This window comes from Excalfactoria chinensis, chromosome Z (genome assembly GCF_039878825.1).
Source record: "Excalfactoria chinensis isolate bCotChi1 chromosome Z, bCotChi1.hap2, whole genome shotgun sequence".
NCBI classification, from domain to species: domain Eukaryota; kingdom Metazoa; phylum Chordata; class Aves; order Galliformes; family Phasianidae; genus Excalfactoria; species Excalfactoria chinensis.
In genome coordinates, this window is record NC_092857.1 from 24686444 (window position 1) to 24702960 (window position 16517).

The 16517-nt window shown below is 37.8% G+C and overlaps 1 protein-coding gene across 1 annotated transcript in view; it reads right to left on the reverse strand.

Annotated features, from left to right (window-relative positions):
• Positions 1-836: 836 nt before the first annotated feature.
• The window catches only part of LOC140264534 (DNA topoisomerase 2-beta-like), a 28192-nt gene continuing 12511 nt past the window's right edge, over positions 837-16517 (reverse strand). The window contains 17 exon segments of the mRNA XM_072360387.1: positions 837-1019; positions 1214-1311; positions 1789-1905; positions 3642-3752; positions 4065-4144; positions 6390-6583; positions 8247-8305; positions 8837-8981; positions 9534-9731; positions 10657-10740; positions 10906-11061; positions 11707-11798; positions 11933-12128; positions 13214-13414; positions 13889-14023; positions 15568-15799; positions 16365-16513. Coding sequence (XP_072216488.1) covers positions 858-1019; positions 1214-1311; positions 1789-1905; positions 3642-3752; positions 4065-4144; positions 6390-6583; positions 8247-8305; positions 8837-8981; positions 9534-9731; positions 10657-10740; positions 10906-11061; positions 11707-11798; positions 11933-12128; positions 13214-13414; positions 13889-14023; positions 15568-15799; positions 16365-16513 — 2409 coding nt within the window. The 3' untranslated portion in view covers positions 837-857.

The following is a 16517-nucleotide window of genomic DNA, read 5'->3' on the forward strand; positions in this document are numbered from 1 at the left end:
AAGCAGTTGGCCCGGATGGGCCGGGAGGGCCTCCCAAGTTCAGAGGCTGCTGGAATTTTGGAAGAGACCTTGGCCTCCCACACAGCTCCTGTTGCATCCTTATATGTGCGTGGTCACTCTGAGGTGCCAAGCCTTTTTACCAGAGGTAATGCAATAGCAGATACAGTTGCCAGCACTCCTGTCTTTGGCCTAGGGTCGCTGCAGATCTGGCAAACTGGTATCATCTGGGAGCCTTGCTTGTCTCCCCGTCAATGGCTGGCTATTGCTGTGAGTACCTCCTCTACTGTCATCACGGCCACTCAGCATGTCAGGTCTGGCTTGACTGCAGTCCGATACCATTTGGCAACCGCTGCTGCTGTGGTCGGTTTACCCAGTCACGTTAAGACTGACTATGGGTCCTGCCTCACTTCTCGTTTTACTCAAGAATAGTTGGTGAAGACTGACTATGGGAAGTGGGATATATTTATTTTAAAAAAGCACCCGTGTGGCAGTCGGTCCCTCCGCCCCAACATTACACACACACAAGACGGAGAGTTTTCCATTTTTTAATGTTTAAACTTTATTTCAAAAAGCAGGTTTGCTGTTTGCAACCATGACAATTAAAATGTGCTTTAGCACCGCTGTCTAGAACATCTCTACAAGCCAGTCCGACAAATACATGACATTTCAATGAGTAAAAAAGAGCACAAAGCTGTTGGTGTAAGCACAGAATGTTAAAATGCCCACACACAAGAATAAAACCCATCAATTACATTTGTCACATAAGATAAGTCAAATGTCCAGAAGTTTGCGACAGAAGGGACCAAAAGGACAACACAAGATAGTCGCTGGAAAACAGTTGTGTGCTCTTTGGGCACTTAATTAAACATACCAAAATCATCATCTTCATCGGACTCTGCAAAATACTTCACTTCTTTGCTAGCCCAACCTGTCCGGGGCTTCGGGGCAGTTTCGGAGGCAAAGCCTGACTGGAAGATTTCCACATCAGAATCCTGGTCGAAAGCGGCCTTCTTGGGTTTCTTTGGAAAACAAAAGACAAATCCTTTGTGAAGCTCTGTGCGTTTTGCATCGTGACATTCAGTCCTGAAGCAACTCTTCTCTAACAGCTCTAACATAATCACAGCTACACCCCGGTTACTACATCAGCACCCCGCCATAAGAACATGCATCTTTTACTGAAGTGAAAAGTGGAAAGGACCATGAGAGGACTGACCTTGCACGGTGTTGATTCAGGTGCCTTCTTCCCAGGGTTGTAATCACCTTCATTTTCTGAGCCAGATGCTTTCCTTTTCTTTGCCCCTCTCCCTTTTCCTAGGTGAGAGAACATAATTTCAATAAAACATCAGAGTTCAGCACGCTGGAAAAAACAGCAGTGATATTGTTACATCTTATCACGTCTGTGTGTAAAGTTGAAATTCAGTTTACAGCTCAAGCTTCTTCTCAATAGGCAGAAAATACAACATAACAGTTGATTTTCTCAGTTTTATCTCTCTCTTTCATACTTCCTCTGGAGTTACCATTCTCTCATGGGGTTTGGAGTCATTAAATTCCCAACAGCGAAGGTCACTTAAGAAGTTCACAGCACTGACTGCCAAGAAACACCAGTGAACACTTTCTGTCATAGAACAAGCTCAGGGCTGAGTAATCTGCCGATGATTCATTTACTAATAAATCAGTGTGGTTCTTTTAGAGACTATCTCTGCTTCCCTTGAAATATAATCTTGAACCTGTGTTACAGAGAGCACAGACATCGTGTGATGCTAATCGACACCACATCTAAATTACTACCTTTGGGTGCCGCAGTCTTCTTTGGAATGCCAAATTCCAAATCCGAGTCAGAACTTACAGTTTCCATCTTCTTGGCCTTGGGAGCCCTTTTAGGTTTAGGTGGTACATCTACTTTTGCTGTTAGAAGTCAGAGATACCGAATGTGTTACATTCACATATTGCATAGAAATATCAAATTTTAATAAATTACAGAATAAATGGCAGATGTTAAAACGAGATGAGCCTCCTACACTTGAGGAAAACATACTTCAACTTTTATGTTAGAACTGTGAAAAATAAACAGGAATCCTTACTGAATTTCTATTACTGCTACACAACCTGTCTTGCCATCTTTATAATACAGTACTTGTATTGCTCCGAAAGCAATGCCTCCTATTCATTCTCATGGAAATTACAATGAATACAAAGAGCTCAATAACACCATTCAATAGTGTTTTTATTATCTATGCCTTTTCACCGTCGATGAACAAGAGCTGTGCTGGTAAAAATCTGCCCCAGCAGAGGTGACCTACTGTCACTGTCAGCACTGCTGAAACGAACCCCTCACTGCCTCACTGTGATCACTGTTTTAAACATTCAGCAAGTGTTGATTAATGTCAATGGGTGCAATTTTTCCACATAGAAGAATTCATTTCCACCCCTTTGCTTCACCTGCACTTCCACATCAGACACCGTTTTGTCAGACTGCCCCTTTGCTGCCATCTGTTACATTGCAATGAAATGGAATGGAATACTGCTGGGAAGGTTCAACCTCGGCTGCCACACCACCACCATCCACCTCTGATATCGCGGGCCAACGTAATAAAACAGGAGGCATTGGTCTCGGAGCAGCCCTCATACATTCACACCACGGAGAAGTAATGCACTCCACATGTTGGAAGACAATCCAGCCTTTAACAAAACCCTCTGCTTCGCTACTGACCTATGTGTAATCTGTCAGCCCTGAATACCTTAAAGATAAGGAGCATGTAAAAAGCTCCACATAGCAGGAATGTGAACACTGGTGAGTACTCAAGCTTTCATCTGTGATACTGCTAAGGGAATGTCTTCAGACAGATGAGTGTCTCCAGAATCTTTTTGGCAGCGTTGCCTTTAACTGCTCCCTGCTGGAGAATCAGTGTACTGCTTTGTGTGATGGATGATACCTACTAAGTAGTCCAAGTATCATGGCCTGCTAATATTAAAAATAAAGCTCTCTTTGGCATCAAGGAGAGGCTCCGGCAGCCTTTTAGATAGATCTTGAGAGTGAAGAACTGATACTTAGGTCGGAACTCGGGAACCATATTTGAAAACAACAAATAGGTCTCTATAGATATCGCAATTAGAAGACAAAAGAACTATATTAGCATAAAGCAAGTCAGAGTCAGTTGATGCCAGAGATCAGAAAATTTCATATCAAATTGATCAAGGTCTGAGAAGAAATTTAACTCCTAACTATTCCTTTATTGTCCCTGGACTGAGAAAGGAATGTGGCCATACAGGTAACGAGACAGAACAAGCAGTCCTTCAGTATCAGCTTCCTGTCCTCCAAAATTCAAACTCTGAAGTCACAAAAAACCCCACGTACGACTGTTTGTAGTAATTGCTTCAGCTACACAATAGACATTCCCCTGTGAGGCACTCACCAGAAGGTGAGTGGATGGAACATTGCATGAACACAGAACTAAGGACATGACTAAAAGAATACCAGCTGAGTAATAACTAAGCTATTAAGTTATCACTACACTGTCAAAGAAATGGTGATCATGTACAGTTTGGGCAAAGGAGAGATGATGAAAACTGTTGAATGCTGTGAAGTGAATGGAAGTGAAGAACTTGAAAAAACTTGATTTACATTGTAATCCTACACTTACCTTTTTTAGCAGCTACTGTTTTACTTAGAATTTTCTCTGTTTCTTTTGAGGCGAAAGGTGATGAGAAAACAGGAGTAGAATCCTCCTCGTCACTGTCCAATTTTGTTGTATCTATAACCACAGAGTATGTTCAGAATAAGATTTGTTCACTGCATATTTTAAATCATCCTGATCGCTTACAGTCAAGATCAATCTCACAGATACACCTTTCTGATACTACAGCTAGGCTATGTGTGTACCGTGTGCCTACAATACAAGCCATGTTCCTCTAAGGATCAGAACCTCTTATTTCTTTTCCCCTGCATAAATCTCAATGTCATTACTCTTAAGACTACTGCGTTAAGTTTCTATTTATGACATAAAACCCCGTACGTATTCTGTAAAAACTGCTAATGGTAATCAGATCAGTGAAATCAAGCTCACCATCATCTGTCTTCCGAGAGTAGGATGGCAATGAGAAAATGTTCCCAAAGTCTTGATTTTTCTTCTCTTGAGACATTTTTCTACTTCCAGACACAAGAAGAAATTGCATTAATTGCATTAAATCCATATTAAAATATGCAGACATTATAGCATCCATAAGAGCTTAAATTATTGTTTTGCATTCTAACACGTATCTAGCACTTCAACAGACAAATCCTTAATAAAATCCCTATCCTGTCATGCATCGTAACCATCTTAAATTGACAGCACTACATATTTATCAATAAGTCTGTATACCTGTTGGTACAAGAAGGAAAACAGAAATTTTTACTAAATACGATTAACAGATGACATTACTGACACTCTATCACAATTCGGTGAGCCATGTCTTCCCTGCCCAAGTCAGTTGCAATGGTGAGATGATAATATACACTTTCATTCCTCCCCAGAAACATATACATTTTATTTTACATCTTATGTGAAGATTAATAATTAATATTCTGTCAGTTTTCTTTAGAGGTTTCTGTATTCCAAAAAAAATTATCTAAAAATATATACTGCTGAGTTACAGTACTTACTCTGGAGATGGCTTTATTATGAATGGAGGGAAGTCATATTCATCTTCTTCTGAACTGTCTGAGAGAACGAACTCCTTCTCTCTGTCATTTATAGGTGGAGAAACTTTTACTTTCAGCTCATCTAAATCATTCTTATTGTTGGCATCATCATCGGCATCATCTTCTTTTTCTGACAAGTCAAATGTATACTTGGGCCTCTCAGCTAAAAGGAAAATACATTTTTACATACTTCAGTATAGTTACGTTACCACATAAATAAATGCAAGGGGAAGTCACTCAGCAGGGCCTGCCTCAGATTATAAAAGAATTTGAGGAAAAAAAAAAAAAAAAGTCTTGTTTGAGTCTAGAAGAACAGAGGCACATAATTTAAACTGCTACCAAACATCAGAAGTAGTGCGACCAGCAGGAGCAGGGAGGTGATCCCCCTGTCCCTCTGTACTCAGCTCTGGCCAGACCGTATCTTGAACACCATGTTCAGTTTGTAGTCTTTCACTACATGAAAGAATCCAGGCCCTGAAGCATGTCCAGAGAAGGACAACAAAGCTGTGAGGAGACTGGGGCACACATCTTATGGTTGAGAGAACTGGGATTGTTCAGTCTGCAGAAGAGGAGGCTCATGGGTGATCTGATCACTCTTTACAACTGCGTGAAAGGAGGTTGTGGCGAGGTGGGGGCTGGCCTCCTCTCCCAGGTAACTAGAGACTGGATGACAGGGAATGGCTTCAAGATGCACCAGAGGAGGTTCAGTTTGGATATTAGCAAAAACCTCTTCTCTTCTATTTTTATTAATTTCTACTCTAGTATTTTGGATAAGGTGAAAGATTTCTGGATCAAGTTACAAAATCTTTCACAGCAACTCTTGGTCTTGTCACTAAGGGCTTTTTCATAAACATCACAGTGAAGAGAATAAAATGCAAGTTATCTGCAGCAGATAGACCTTTCACAGATACACCTTTCTGATACTACAGCTAGGCTATGTGTGTACCATGTGCCTACAATACAAGCCATGTTCCTCTAAGGATCAGAACCTCTTATTTCTTTTCCCCTACATAAATCTCAATACCATTACTCTTAAGACTACTGCGTTAAGTTTCTATTTATGACATAAAACCCCGTACGTATTCTGTAAAAACTGCTAATGGTAATCAGATCAGTGAAATCAAGCTCACCATCATCTGTCTTCCGAGAGTAGGATGGCAATGAGAAAATGTTCCCAAAGTCTTGATTTTTCTTCTCTTGAGACATTTGTCTACTTCCAGACACAAGAAGAAATTGCATTAATTGCATTAACTCCATATTAAAATATGCAGACATTATAGCATCCATAAGAGATTAAATTATTGTTTTACATTCTAACACGTATCTAGCACTTCAACAGACAAATCCTTAATAAAATCCCTATCCTGTCATGCATCGTAACCATCTTAAATTGACAGCACTACTTATTTATCAATAAGTCTGTATACCTGTTGGTACAAGAAGGAAAACAGAAATTTTTACTAAATACGATTAACAGATGACATTACTGACACTCTATCACAATTCGGTGAGCCATGTCTTCCCTGCCCAAGTCAGTTGCAATGGTGAGATGATAATATACACTTTCATTCCTCCCCAGAAACATATACATTTTATTTTACATCTTATGTGAAGATTAATAATTAATATTCTGTCAGTTTTCTTTAGAGGTTTCTGTATTCAAAAAAAAATTATCTAAAAATATATACTGCTGAGTTACAGTACTTACTCTGGAGATGGCTTTATTATGAATGGAGGGAAGTCATATTCATCTTCTTCTGAACTGTCTGAGAGAACGAACTCCTTCTCTCTGTCATTTATAGGTGGAGAAACTTTTACTTTTAGCTCATCTAAATCATTCTTATTGTTGGCATCATCATCGGCATCATCTTCTTCTTCTGACAAGTCAAATGTATACTTGGGCCTCTCAGCTAAAAGGAAAATACATTTTTACATACTTCAGTATAGTTACGTTACCACATAAATAAATGCAAGGGGAAGTCACTCAGCAGGGCCTGCCTCAGATTATAAAAGAATTTGAGGAAAAAAAAAAAAAAAAGTCTTGTTTGAGTCTAGAAGAACAGAGGCACATAATTTAAACTGCTACCAAACATCAGAAGTAGTGCGACCAGCAGGAGCAGGGAGGTGATCCCCCTGTCCCTCTGTACTCAGCTCTGGCCAGACCGTATCTTGAACACCATGTTCAGTTTTTAGTCTTTCACTACATGAAAGAATCCAGGCCCTGAAGCATGTCCAGAGAAGGACAACAAAGCTGTGAGGAGACTGGGGCACACATCTTATGGTTGAGAGAACTGGGATTGTTCAGTCTGCAGAAGAGGAGGCTCATGGGTGATCTGATCACTCTTTACAACTGCGTGAAAGGAGGTTGTGGCGAGGTGGGGGCTGGCCTCCTCTCCCAGGTAACTAGAGACTGGATGACAGGGAATGGCTTCAAGATGCACCAGAGGAGGTTCAGTTTGGATATTAGCAAAAACCTCTTCTCTTCTATTTTTATTAATTTCTACTCTAGTATTTTGGATAAGGTGAAAGATTTCTGGATCAAGTTACAAAATCTTTCACAGCAACTCTTGGTCTTGTCACTAAGGGCTTTTTCATAAACATCACAGTGAAGAGAATAAAATGCAAGTTATCTGCAGCAGATAGACCTTTCACAGATACACCTTTCTGATACTACAGCTAGGCTATGTGTGTACCATGTGCCTACAATACAAGCCATGTTCCTCTAAGGATCAGAACCTCTTATTTCTTTTCCCCTACATAAATCTCAATACCATTACTCTTAAGACTACTGCGTTAAGTTTCTATTTATGACATAAAACCCCGTACGTATTCTGTAAAAACTGCTAATGGTAATCAGATCAGTGAAATCAAGCTCACCATCATCTGTCTTCCGAGAGTAGGATGGCAATGAGAAAATGTTCCCAAAGTCTTGATTTTTCTTCTCTTGAGACATTTTTCTACTTCCAGACACAAGAAGAAATTGCATTAATTGCATTAAATCCATATTAAAATATGCAGACATTATAGCATCCATAAGAGATTAAATTATTGTTTTACATTCTAACACGTATCTAGCACTTCAACAGACAAATCCTTAATAAAATCCCTATCCTGTCATGCATCGTAACCATCTTAAATTGACAGCACTACTTATTTATCAATAAGTCTGTATACCTGTTGGTACAAGAAGGAAAACAGAAATTTTTACTAAATACGATTAACAGATGACATTACTGACACTCTATCACAATTCGGTGAGCCATGTCTTCCCTGCCCAAGTCAGTTGCAATGGTGAGATGATAATATACACTTTCATTCCTCCCCAGAAACATATACATTTTATTTTACATCTTATGTGAAGATTAATAATTAATATTCTGTCAGTTTTCTTTAGAGGTTTCTGTATTCAAAAAAAAATTATCTAAAAATATATACTGCTGAGTTACAGTACTTACTCTGGAGATGGCTTTATTATGAATGGAGGGAAGTCATATTCATCTTCTTCTGAACTGTCTGAGAGAACGAACTCCTTCTCTCTGTCATTTATAGGTGGAGAAACTTTTACTTTCAGCTCATCTAAATCATTGCTACTGTTGGTATCATCATCGGCATCATCTTCTTCTTCTGACAAGTCAAATGTATACTTGGGCCTCTCAGCTAAAAGAAAAATACATTTTTACATACTTCAGTATAGTTACGTTACCACATAAATAAAAGTGGCAGAGAACATACACGTCATATATTTTCATTTGTACACAATCTAATTATGTAAAAAACAATCGATTTTTTTTCTACTCACATATTCAACGATTTAGATCCCTCCCCCTCAAACCCATATGTAGAAAGCAGAAGATCCCCATCTCAAGAGAAGCAGAATACTCTACAGAAATTTCAGTCAGTTACTACAACTAGAGAACCATAATAGATGTGTCCACATGTTTAACTTGAGCATTGAATACCTCTGCTTCTAATTTCCATGTATGCTGAAAGTAATACAGAAGTGTTTGGAAGTATTTCTGCACATCTCTTGAAGGAAGAAAATCAGATGAAATACTCATTGTGGTATATTTCCCTTCTCATAATGTGTTAAAAATACGATTAATGCAAAATTAGTACTCATTCGAGCTTAATGATGACTGCGTAAGGATATCTCACCAGGCTCCTCCTTCTCTCTCTTCACTTTAACGATTTTATCTGCTGGGGCTGCTGTATTCACCGAGTCATCCCCACCACCGTCAGCTTGCGCACCACCAAATTCTTCATCAAATTCTATTTTTATTGCTACAGCATCAGCATCACCCTAAAAATATTAACAAGTTGGTCAAAATAAAATTATACCTTTATATTCCAACAATAAATATTATAAATAAATAACAACCGGTGGCGCACAGTGTTAGAACCGCCGCTTGCAACACTGGAGGCCTGGGTTTGAATCCCCCCTGTGGCGCAAGTGGTAGAACTGCCGCTCTGCTACACTAGAGGGCTCAAATCCCAGGAGTTGGACTCGATGATCTCTAAGGTCCCTTCCAACTCGCACGATACTGTGATACTGTGATAAACTGCAATACAATTTTTAGAAGAGAATAAATTAAAGTAGACTATTATATTGCCAATTTTAATAGTATTGGAAGGGGAAAAAAAGCAACAAAAACACTCCAGCAATAAGTAGTCATAATAGGCTTTCAAATATAAAATAAGTCCAGCATTAATTTCTTTACACATTAAGTTAGAAAAACATCATACGTACATACAGTACTAATGGGGTCTAGTGGGATCTAGTCTTTGGATTTGCATTATCAGCACGGAAAAATATAGCAGTTAAAGAATGTAACTATAGCAACAGTTAGTTTACCTTTTGCCTTTTCAGCAATTTCCTACTGGCATCAGCTTTCATGGCAGATGTAATCTGTGGAACTATTCTTCTCCCAAATGGTGATGGCATGGTCTCTTCCAACTGAAGCTTCTTCATCTTGGGTTTACCAACTTCACCTTTTATTGGCTTGCCAATCATGCCAGCCAGAATGTCATCTCTTTCCTGTGCTTCTACTTTCTAACAAAAAACCAGGGGCGAGAGGGAAACATGTTCATTTTCAGTAAAGGCAAAACATGGTGCTTTTTCAGTCTTTTTTAACATGGAGTAGAAGACTGCCCTTAATTGTCAGCTGAATTATAGCGCACCTTTTACTAATGGAAAATCAATCACTTAATCTTGGTAAATTCTTCCCTACTTCATGTGGTTAAAAGCTACGCTTTTTTTCAAGCCCAAACAAATGAAAACTTTTGGACACTCTGGAATATCTTTCTTTCATCAAGTTCCTCTTCCTCACGTGTATCTCCAGGTACTGATATAACTTTTCAGTCCTTCGGTGTTTAAAGCAAGCAGTGAGCTTTTAGATTAAGTTTTATAAGGCACATTTTCCAGTCCTTTCCAGTTTTTTATTACAGAAGTTGAGGTTTCAGCACAGAATACTTCCAATTGCATCTGCACCATGAAGGTGCAGAGAAATAAACATCTTATTTGGATTATCCTGTGTTACTTCAAAAGATTACATCAGCCATTTTCAGGAAACACTGAAGGCTGAGGCTCAGCAATCATCAATACGCCTTTACCTTTTTGCCAGAGGTACTAATGAGGCAAGGTAAAAGCCTTTTGTCTAGCACTTCTGGTCTACATGCTTTGTTCCCAAATTTGTGGCTTTACATTTGATAATGCTTCCTCACTTAGAATTGCTAGTTACTACTCCCAGTTTTTTTGACATTTGAAAACCAATTTGTTCCTGGTAGTTTTTCTTTCACAGACTTGGGAAAAGCACTGTACTGTACAAATACAAGAAAGAATCCCTGAGAACAAAACAGATTTCCCACTTGCCCCTATATTTGGAGAGCAATCTGCTTTTTGTTTTGGTTTGGTTTTTGTTTTGGTTTGTTTTTGCTTATTTTTAATATCTATTTTTAGAAAGATTTGTAAAACATACTTCAAGCTCTTCAGCAAAAGCTGCTAAGTCTTCTTTCCAGAGATCTGAGGCAGATTTCCTTTTCAGGTCATTTAGTTCTCTCTCCTAAAATGTGAAAGTAGCATATAAAATATAAGTTTTTACGTTATGAGTTGGCTGAATCATAAGTTACAAGTAACTTAGTAAATACTGTCTGAACTGAACATTCACAATTGGGCACATCCGTAATTATTAAATCATTTCAAAATAAGCCTCTCACAGTGTACCAACCTTTGAATCTCTGTGCTTAATGAGCTCTTCCACTTTCTCTTTTGTGAGAGACCACAGAGACATGTCTAAGATATAGTTAAAATCAGGGCCAGAAGTCGATCCAGAAGCAGAGGAAGCATCATCATTTAGGTTTTGTGGGTCCTCCTCTTCTGCTGCCTAAAGTGAAATATTCAGAATTAGACAGATGAATAATCTTAGCTCTGTAAATGAACAGCAGCAATTCCCCAAAATACCCTGATGGATTACTAAGGTGTTTCCTCGTGCATTCAGTAACAAGGAATTTTTTCTTGTCTTTTCCAAAAAGCCCTGTTCCTGTCATTTCTTATGGCTGGACTGTTTAGTCATTGATGTAAGAATACAAAGCTGAACCTAACATTAGCAATACGCACCGTATCCCACTGGCTACAGAAACTTGTATTTTCCTAGCTATCTCACACAGGATGAAGATCTTTGCTCTCTGGACATGCACGTACATCTGTTTCTTTAGAAACGAGTACAGTTTTGTATAGCAGTATACAAAGTGCTATAAAAACCCTGAATGTATGAACTTCTCATTCTCAACCTTTATATCATCTAGTTGTCTTCTTAGAATTATCTATGTGGAATACCACCATTATGCAGCAATATTTGTATGTAAATTCGTATTTGTAAGAATGAAAGCCAATAAAAAGTAGTAATGATTAATCTTGTTAAAGTGTTGTGTCATAAATTAATCAGACTACTACAAAACCAAACATCTTGATAAATGAATATCATTTATAACAACAGCATCAAATGTATCCAGAGATTTCTGATCCTCACCTTTTCCTGTGCTTCTTTCCAAGCTTTAACCGGATCGGATTCATAGCCCCTCTGAACCAACATTTGAATCAAGTCTCTTTTTGATCTATTCTCTACAATACAAACAAAAAACCAAAGTCAGTAATCGGTGTTGTGAAAGTCAATGTCTTACATACAAATACATTTTACGACATTTAAATCACTTCCAGATTTCTCCCTGGTTCTATTTTAGAGAGTGTTAACTCACCTATGGCAATTTTCCCTTGTATCTTCTCCAGAATGAAGCGAGCTTGGTTGTTTAGCTTTGTAGATTCAGCACCCAGCATTCCCACAAGCCATTCCTTACGTAAACTATAATAATGTAATCGCAAATCAAAGAACTCCTTCAAAATGTCTTGCACAGTTTCATACTTCTTTAAACATCCCGTATGATCAAAGAGCACCTACAAAATAGATAACATATGGCTTGAAAGAGATTTCATAACTCAAGATTTTTAATCTTCCTGTATGAGTTTATTTCTATTGCTCTCACATGCACACTATATGAAGAATAGCATTTTGAAGACTGAGAGCTCAAACCTTCCTCTGGGACTATATAGCACATAGCTAGATAGATTATATTTTTAGTCACAAGTCAACTTAACATAAGATTTATGATTATATCTTCAAGCAAGAAAGCCCTGGAGAGGACACCAAAATTCAGATGAAACTACAATTCTATCTAAATTCACAACAACAATAATAATAATAATAATAATAATAATCGTATAACAGTTGAAGAGTATTTTTTATAATCTCTAACCTCCAGTGTGAAAACTGCCACTTTAAACATCTCAGAAATCCTTCAAGTACAAAGAAATAAATCATTTTTACTTCACAGGCAAAATCAATTCTGCCTGACTTCTGACACCTCCAGTTCAGACATTTATAGGTGGACTAGTCACCCTGGGCACCCCTTTCTAGTCAGCTGAAAGAAATAAATCCCTCTCTAGGGGAATTCATCTGTCTAAAGTATCTGTTTGGTAGGTGGATGCATAATGGACTCACACAGGCATCTAACTTTTTAACATGTTCACACCAGGACAGATTGATTCCTACACAAATACAAGCCTTACAGAGAGATTCTAGCAGTAGTCCCTACACTTACTAGAACCTGTGCAAAGTACAGTCACCTTGATCTGGTGCATTTGCTTTTCAAAAATAATCTACACAATAGATTGAGCAAGGCCATTTACAACACACACGTGTGTATTTTTGCTTTGTGATAATGTTTGAAAGTAGTACCTGCCATAAAAAGACTAAAATTCTAGACAATTCCAGTGAACTTTCAAAATTCAAGTAGCCCAACATGGTCAAAAGACGTGCATTATCTCCAAGACAACTGAATTCAAACAGTTCACAATTACTTTTTGTCAGCAGCAAATATGAAGAAGAGACTTGTTCATTTATGCCAAAATCACTACAAAAACATTCAAGTTTACAACAAGCAACTGTAAATATTCTGATAGCCAAACAGAAAAAAAGTTACCATAGAATCACAAGTAAGACTTGTTTGAAGCTTAAAGACTTTGTGCAATCCAGCAGCTTCTGCCTCTGCAAGTTTTTCTTCTGTCATCTTCACAACAAATTTCACAGTCGTATCAGTGTGGTATTCCTTGTAGTCACAAATTAATGCTGGAGTTTTTTCAGTTCCATTCAACAGTGGTTCCAGAACCTGTTCTCTGTACAGCTATTAAGAAAAAGATAGCAAAAAACCAGAAACACTTATTTCAACTTCTTTAGATTCCTCATTCTTTAAACCAAGCTCACAACCAAGCTCAGATTTCAACTTGTGTACCACAACTGAAACCAGTGATAATTTACTAAACCAATATAACCTGCAAAATGAAAGCTGGGATTAGAACAAACCTAAGAGCCATTCTACAAGGTCAAGAAAGTCTACTTAAAAATAAATAAATAAATAAAAAGATGGGGGGGGGGGAAGGGAATTATGTATTAACTCAGCAGAAGAAGCAGTGATTCTTTGTAGTATAGACAGTAGATGAGATGGTACAAGTAGAACCCTCTTTTACAAAGGCAAAGAAAAGAATGAAACCATGTTTCTTTCCAAGTGCATAAAATGATCAGAAGTGGACTAAAATGTTCTCCTGCATGTAGGATAAAACTGTTTAATTTAGAGCTTTTTTTCTTTACTGTAGCTTACCTGGGTCCATGTTCTTACAGGTAGCTCTGTAATTTCTACAGTGTTTCTGTCCACCACAAATATTTCACCACTAACCACATACTGGTTTTGACCAAGTTCTTGAATGGTTCCTCTGAAGTTTTTGTAGTTTGGAAGCTGAAATTGCAATAAAAATCAGTGGGATACTAAGAAACTTTGTAATAAGATACGGAAGATATTTGTTTTTCCCCATGCACCATACAGCTATCACTTCATACTGTGCTAATCCATCAACCAGCCCCTCATGCTGGTAATAATCTTACGTCATGGTTTTATCATTACCAAAAAAAGCCAAAAAGATACACATGTGCAAGTGACAGAAGCAACTACCTTATTACCTAAAGAGTAGGTACATAATTAAGATGTAGCTGAATCCAGAAAGGTGGAACTTGTCTTTCTTTGGTTTATTGGTTGTGAGATTCTTTCTGTTTGTTTTGAATTTTTTTTTTTTTTTTAATTTGGATTTCCTTTTGTATGATTTTTTTTTTTTTTTCCCCAGAAAACAGCAAACACAGCTAACACCGGACAGAAAGTGCATAAATACCCCAGTCTCACTCTAAGTTTACATCGGCACTAAAAGAAATGGAGAAGCTGGGCTACCTTCCCTAGTCATTTACTTTTTTTATTCATGTGCTGTTTGGCAAAGATAGTGGAACCCATTCAGTTTAAACATCAACTAATGTGGTGACAGACTTTTAATTACTGTTATTATTTATTTTAACTGAATTGATTCCCTTACCCAGTTTACCATGCAGCCACAAACACATACCAGAATACAGAAAGGAGACTAAAAGAGGCAGTTCTGCCTCCATCTATCACAGTGAGGCTTCAATTGACTTTGAGACTACACAGAAGGCCTAAGAGTCCTAAGGGAAGGGCAATGGATTGCATTAATTAAAAAAATTCTAATTATTGTTCCCAAGTATTTGAAAAAGAAAATTCACTGAGTCATGAAAACTGATACTGCACTCTCAGAGGCAGTGAAATGTGATCTAAGTAGAGATGTTTCTGCCCCTAGGACTTAGACAACACAAAGTAGCAATACCCACTTATCAATTAGTTGTAAAGGTTAAATAGATGATGTTAGCTGTTGATTACAAAGGTTCTGGGTTCACACGAGTATTCTTACTGTGCAAAGTGTTTTTGAAATATACACCACTTCCAAGAACTTCTTGTAAAATTTTAAATAAAGGAGCAGAAGCTACGTACAGTTCAGCAGCTGCTGACTTTCTTGAACAGTGACAGTACCTTCTCCTATGCTTACAGATGTGTTGAAGATTTGGATAAGACGGTGGAAATTTTATATTTGGCTGAAGATAAATACTTGCACCTCGTATAAGAAATAGAAGCACAACTTTCTACTCTACTCCCATGCAAAATGACTATCTTTAGGACTTGAAACTTTGAAGTCTTACTGTCAACAGAGAACAGAAAGTCCTCTGAAATAACTGGAAATCCACAAATTGCACTGTTTCTTTTCTTCAAGATGAACTTCTCCACATCACTTTCCAACAGTCAAGTAAGGCAAAATTACCAGACAATTCAACCAATTCAACTACTTCACTAATCAAGCATTCATGGAGTTATATGACTACATTTCCTAAGCACAAAATTAGATTTGATTACCAAATGGATAAAATGCTAGTGTATATTATTTTTACCATGGGATGGGGATCTAAGCCATCCAGCATTCGTCTGACGTTGTTTACAATCTCTCTGGTATCATAGTTTGGAAGTTTGCAAGCACATCCAGTACCGATTCCTTCAGCTCCATTTACTAAAACCATAGGAATGATGGGAATATACCATCTAGGCTCTACACGTTGGCTGTCATCATAAAGGAATTTCAGCAAGTTGTCATCCACTGATGGAAAAAGAAGCCGGGCTAAAGGGCTTTAAAAAAGAAAGAAAATAAAAATCTGTTTAACTGGAGTCCCACTGGTTTCATGTATAAGTGCTTTAACCCACAGAGTGTCCAAATATGACCTATTTTTTCATGTCTTCCAATCTTTGCCATTCTGAAGCTGAAATTACAATGTAATGTCGCACCTCCTGAGAAAACAAAGTTCTTCCCAATGGAATGGCATACTAATAGCAGATGATGTCTGCTTCCTTCCCAATTATGCATGTACATAATACACTAACAAATGATCACACAGCACGCAGACCTAAGTCTACAGCATTTTCAGTCTTTATAATTCAAAGTTTAATTCCTTGAAAGCTACATTTTCTACAGCAGTTCTATGCGTAGAAAATCTCTGCAGAAAACTCAAGATGGAAAACCACACTTACAAACATAAGGCAAAATTTGAGCACTAACAGCTATCAAAATAGACTAATCTCCTATCCCTTTCACATAAAAAAATAAAAATAAATAAATAAAATCATTTACTGCTGTGAAAGGACTACTTCAGGAATAAAGCTTCTCAAAAGCTTAAACCGTTGACAATATCTTTACCTTAGCATAGTGAAAATACAGCGAGAGCTGGCAGCATCCTTTCCACCATGAAGCCTGGTACCAAACTGACCAATAGGTTGTAGAAGATTAACATTGTTACTTCCAACAAAGTTCTGAGCCAAGTTGACAATAGTCATCATTAATGCTTGCTGC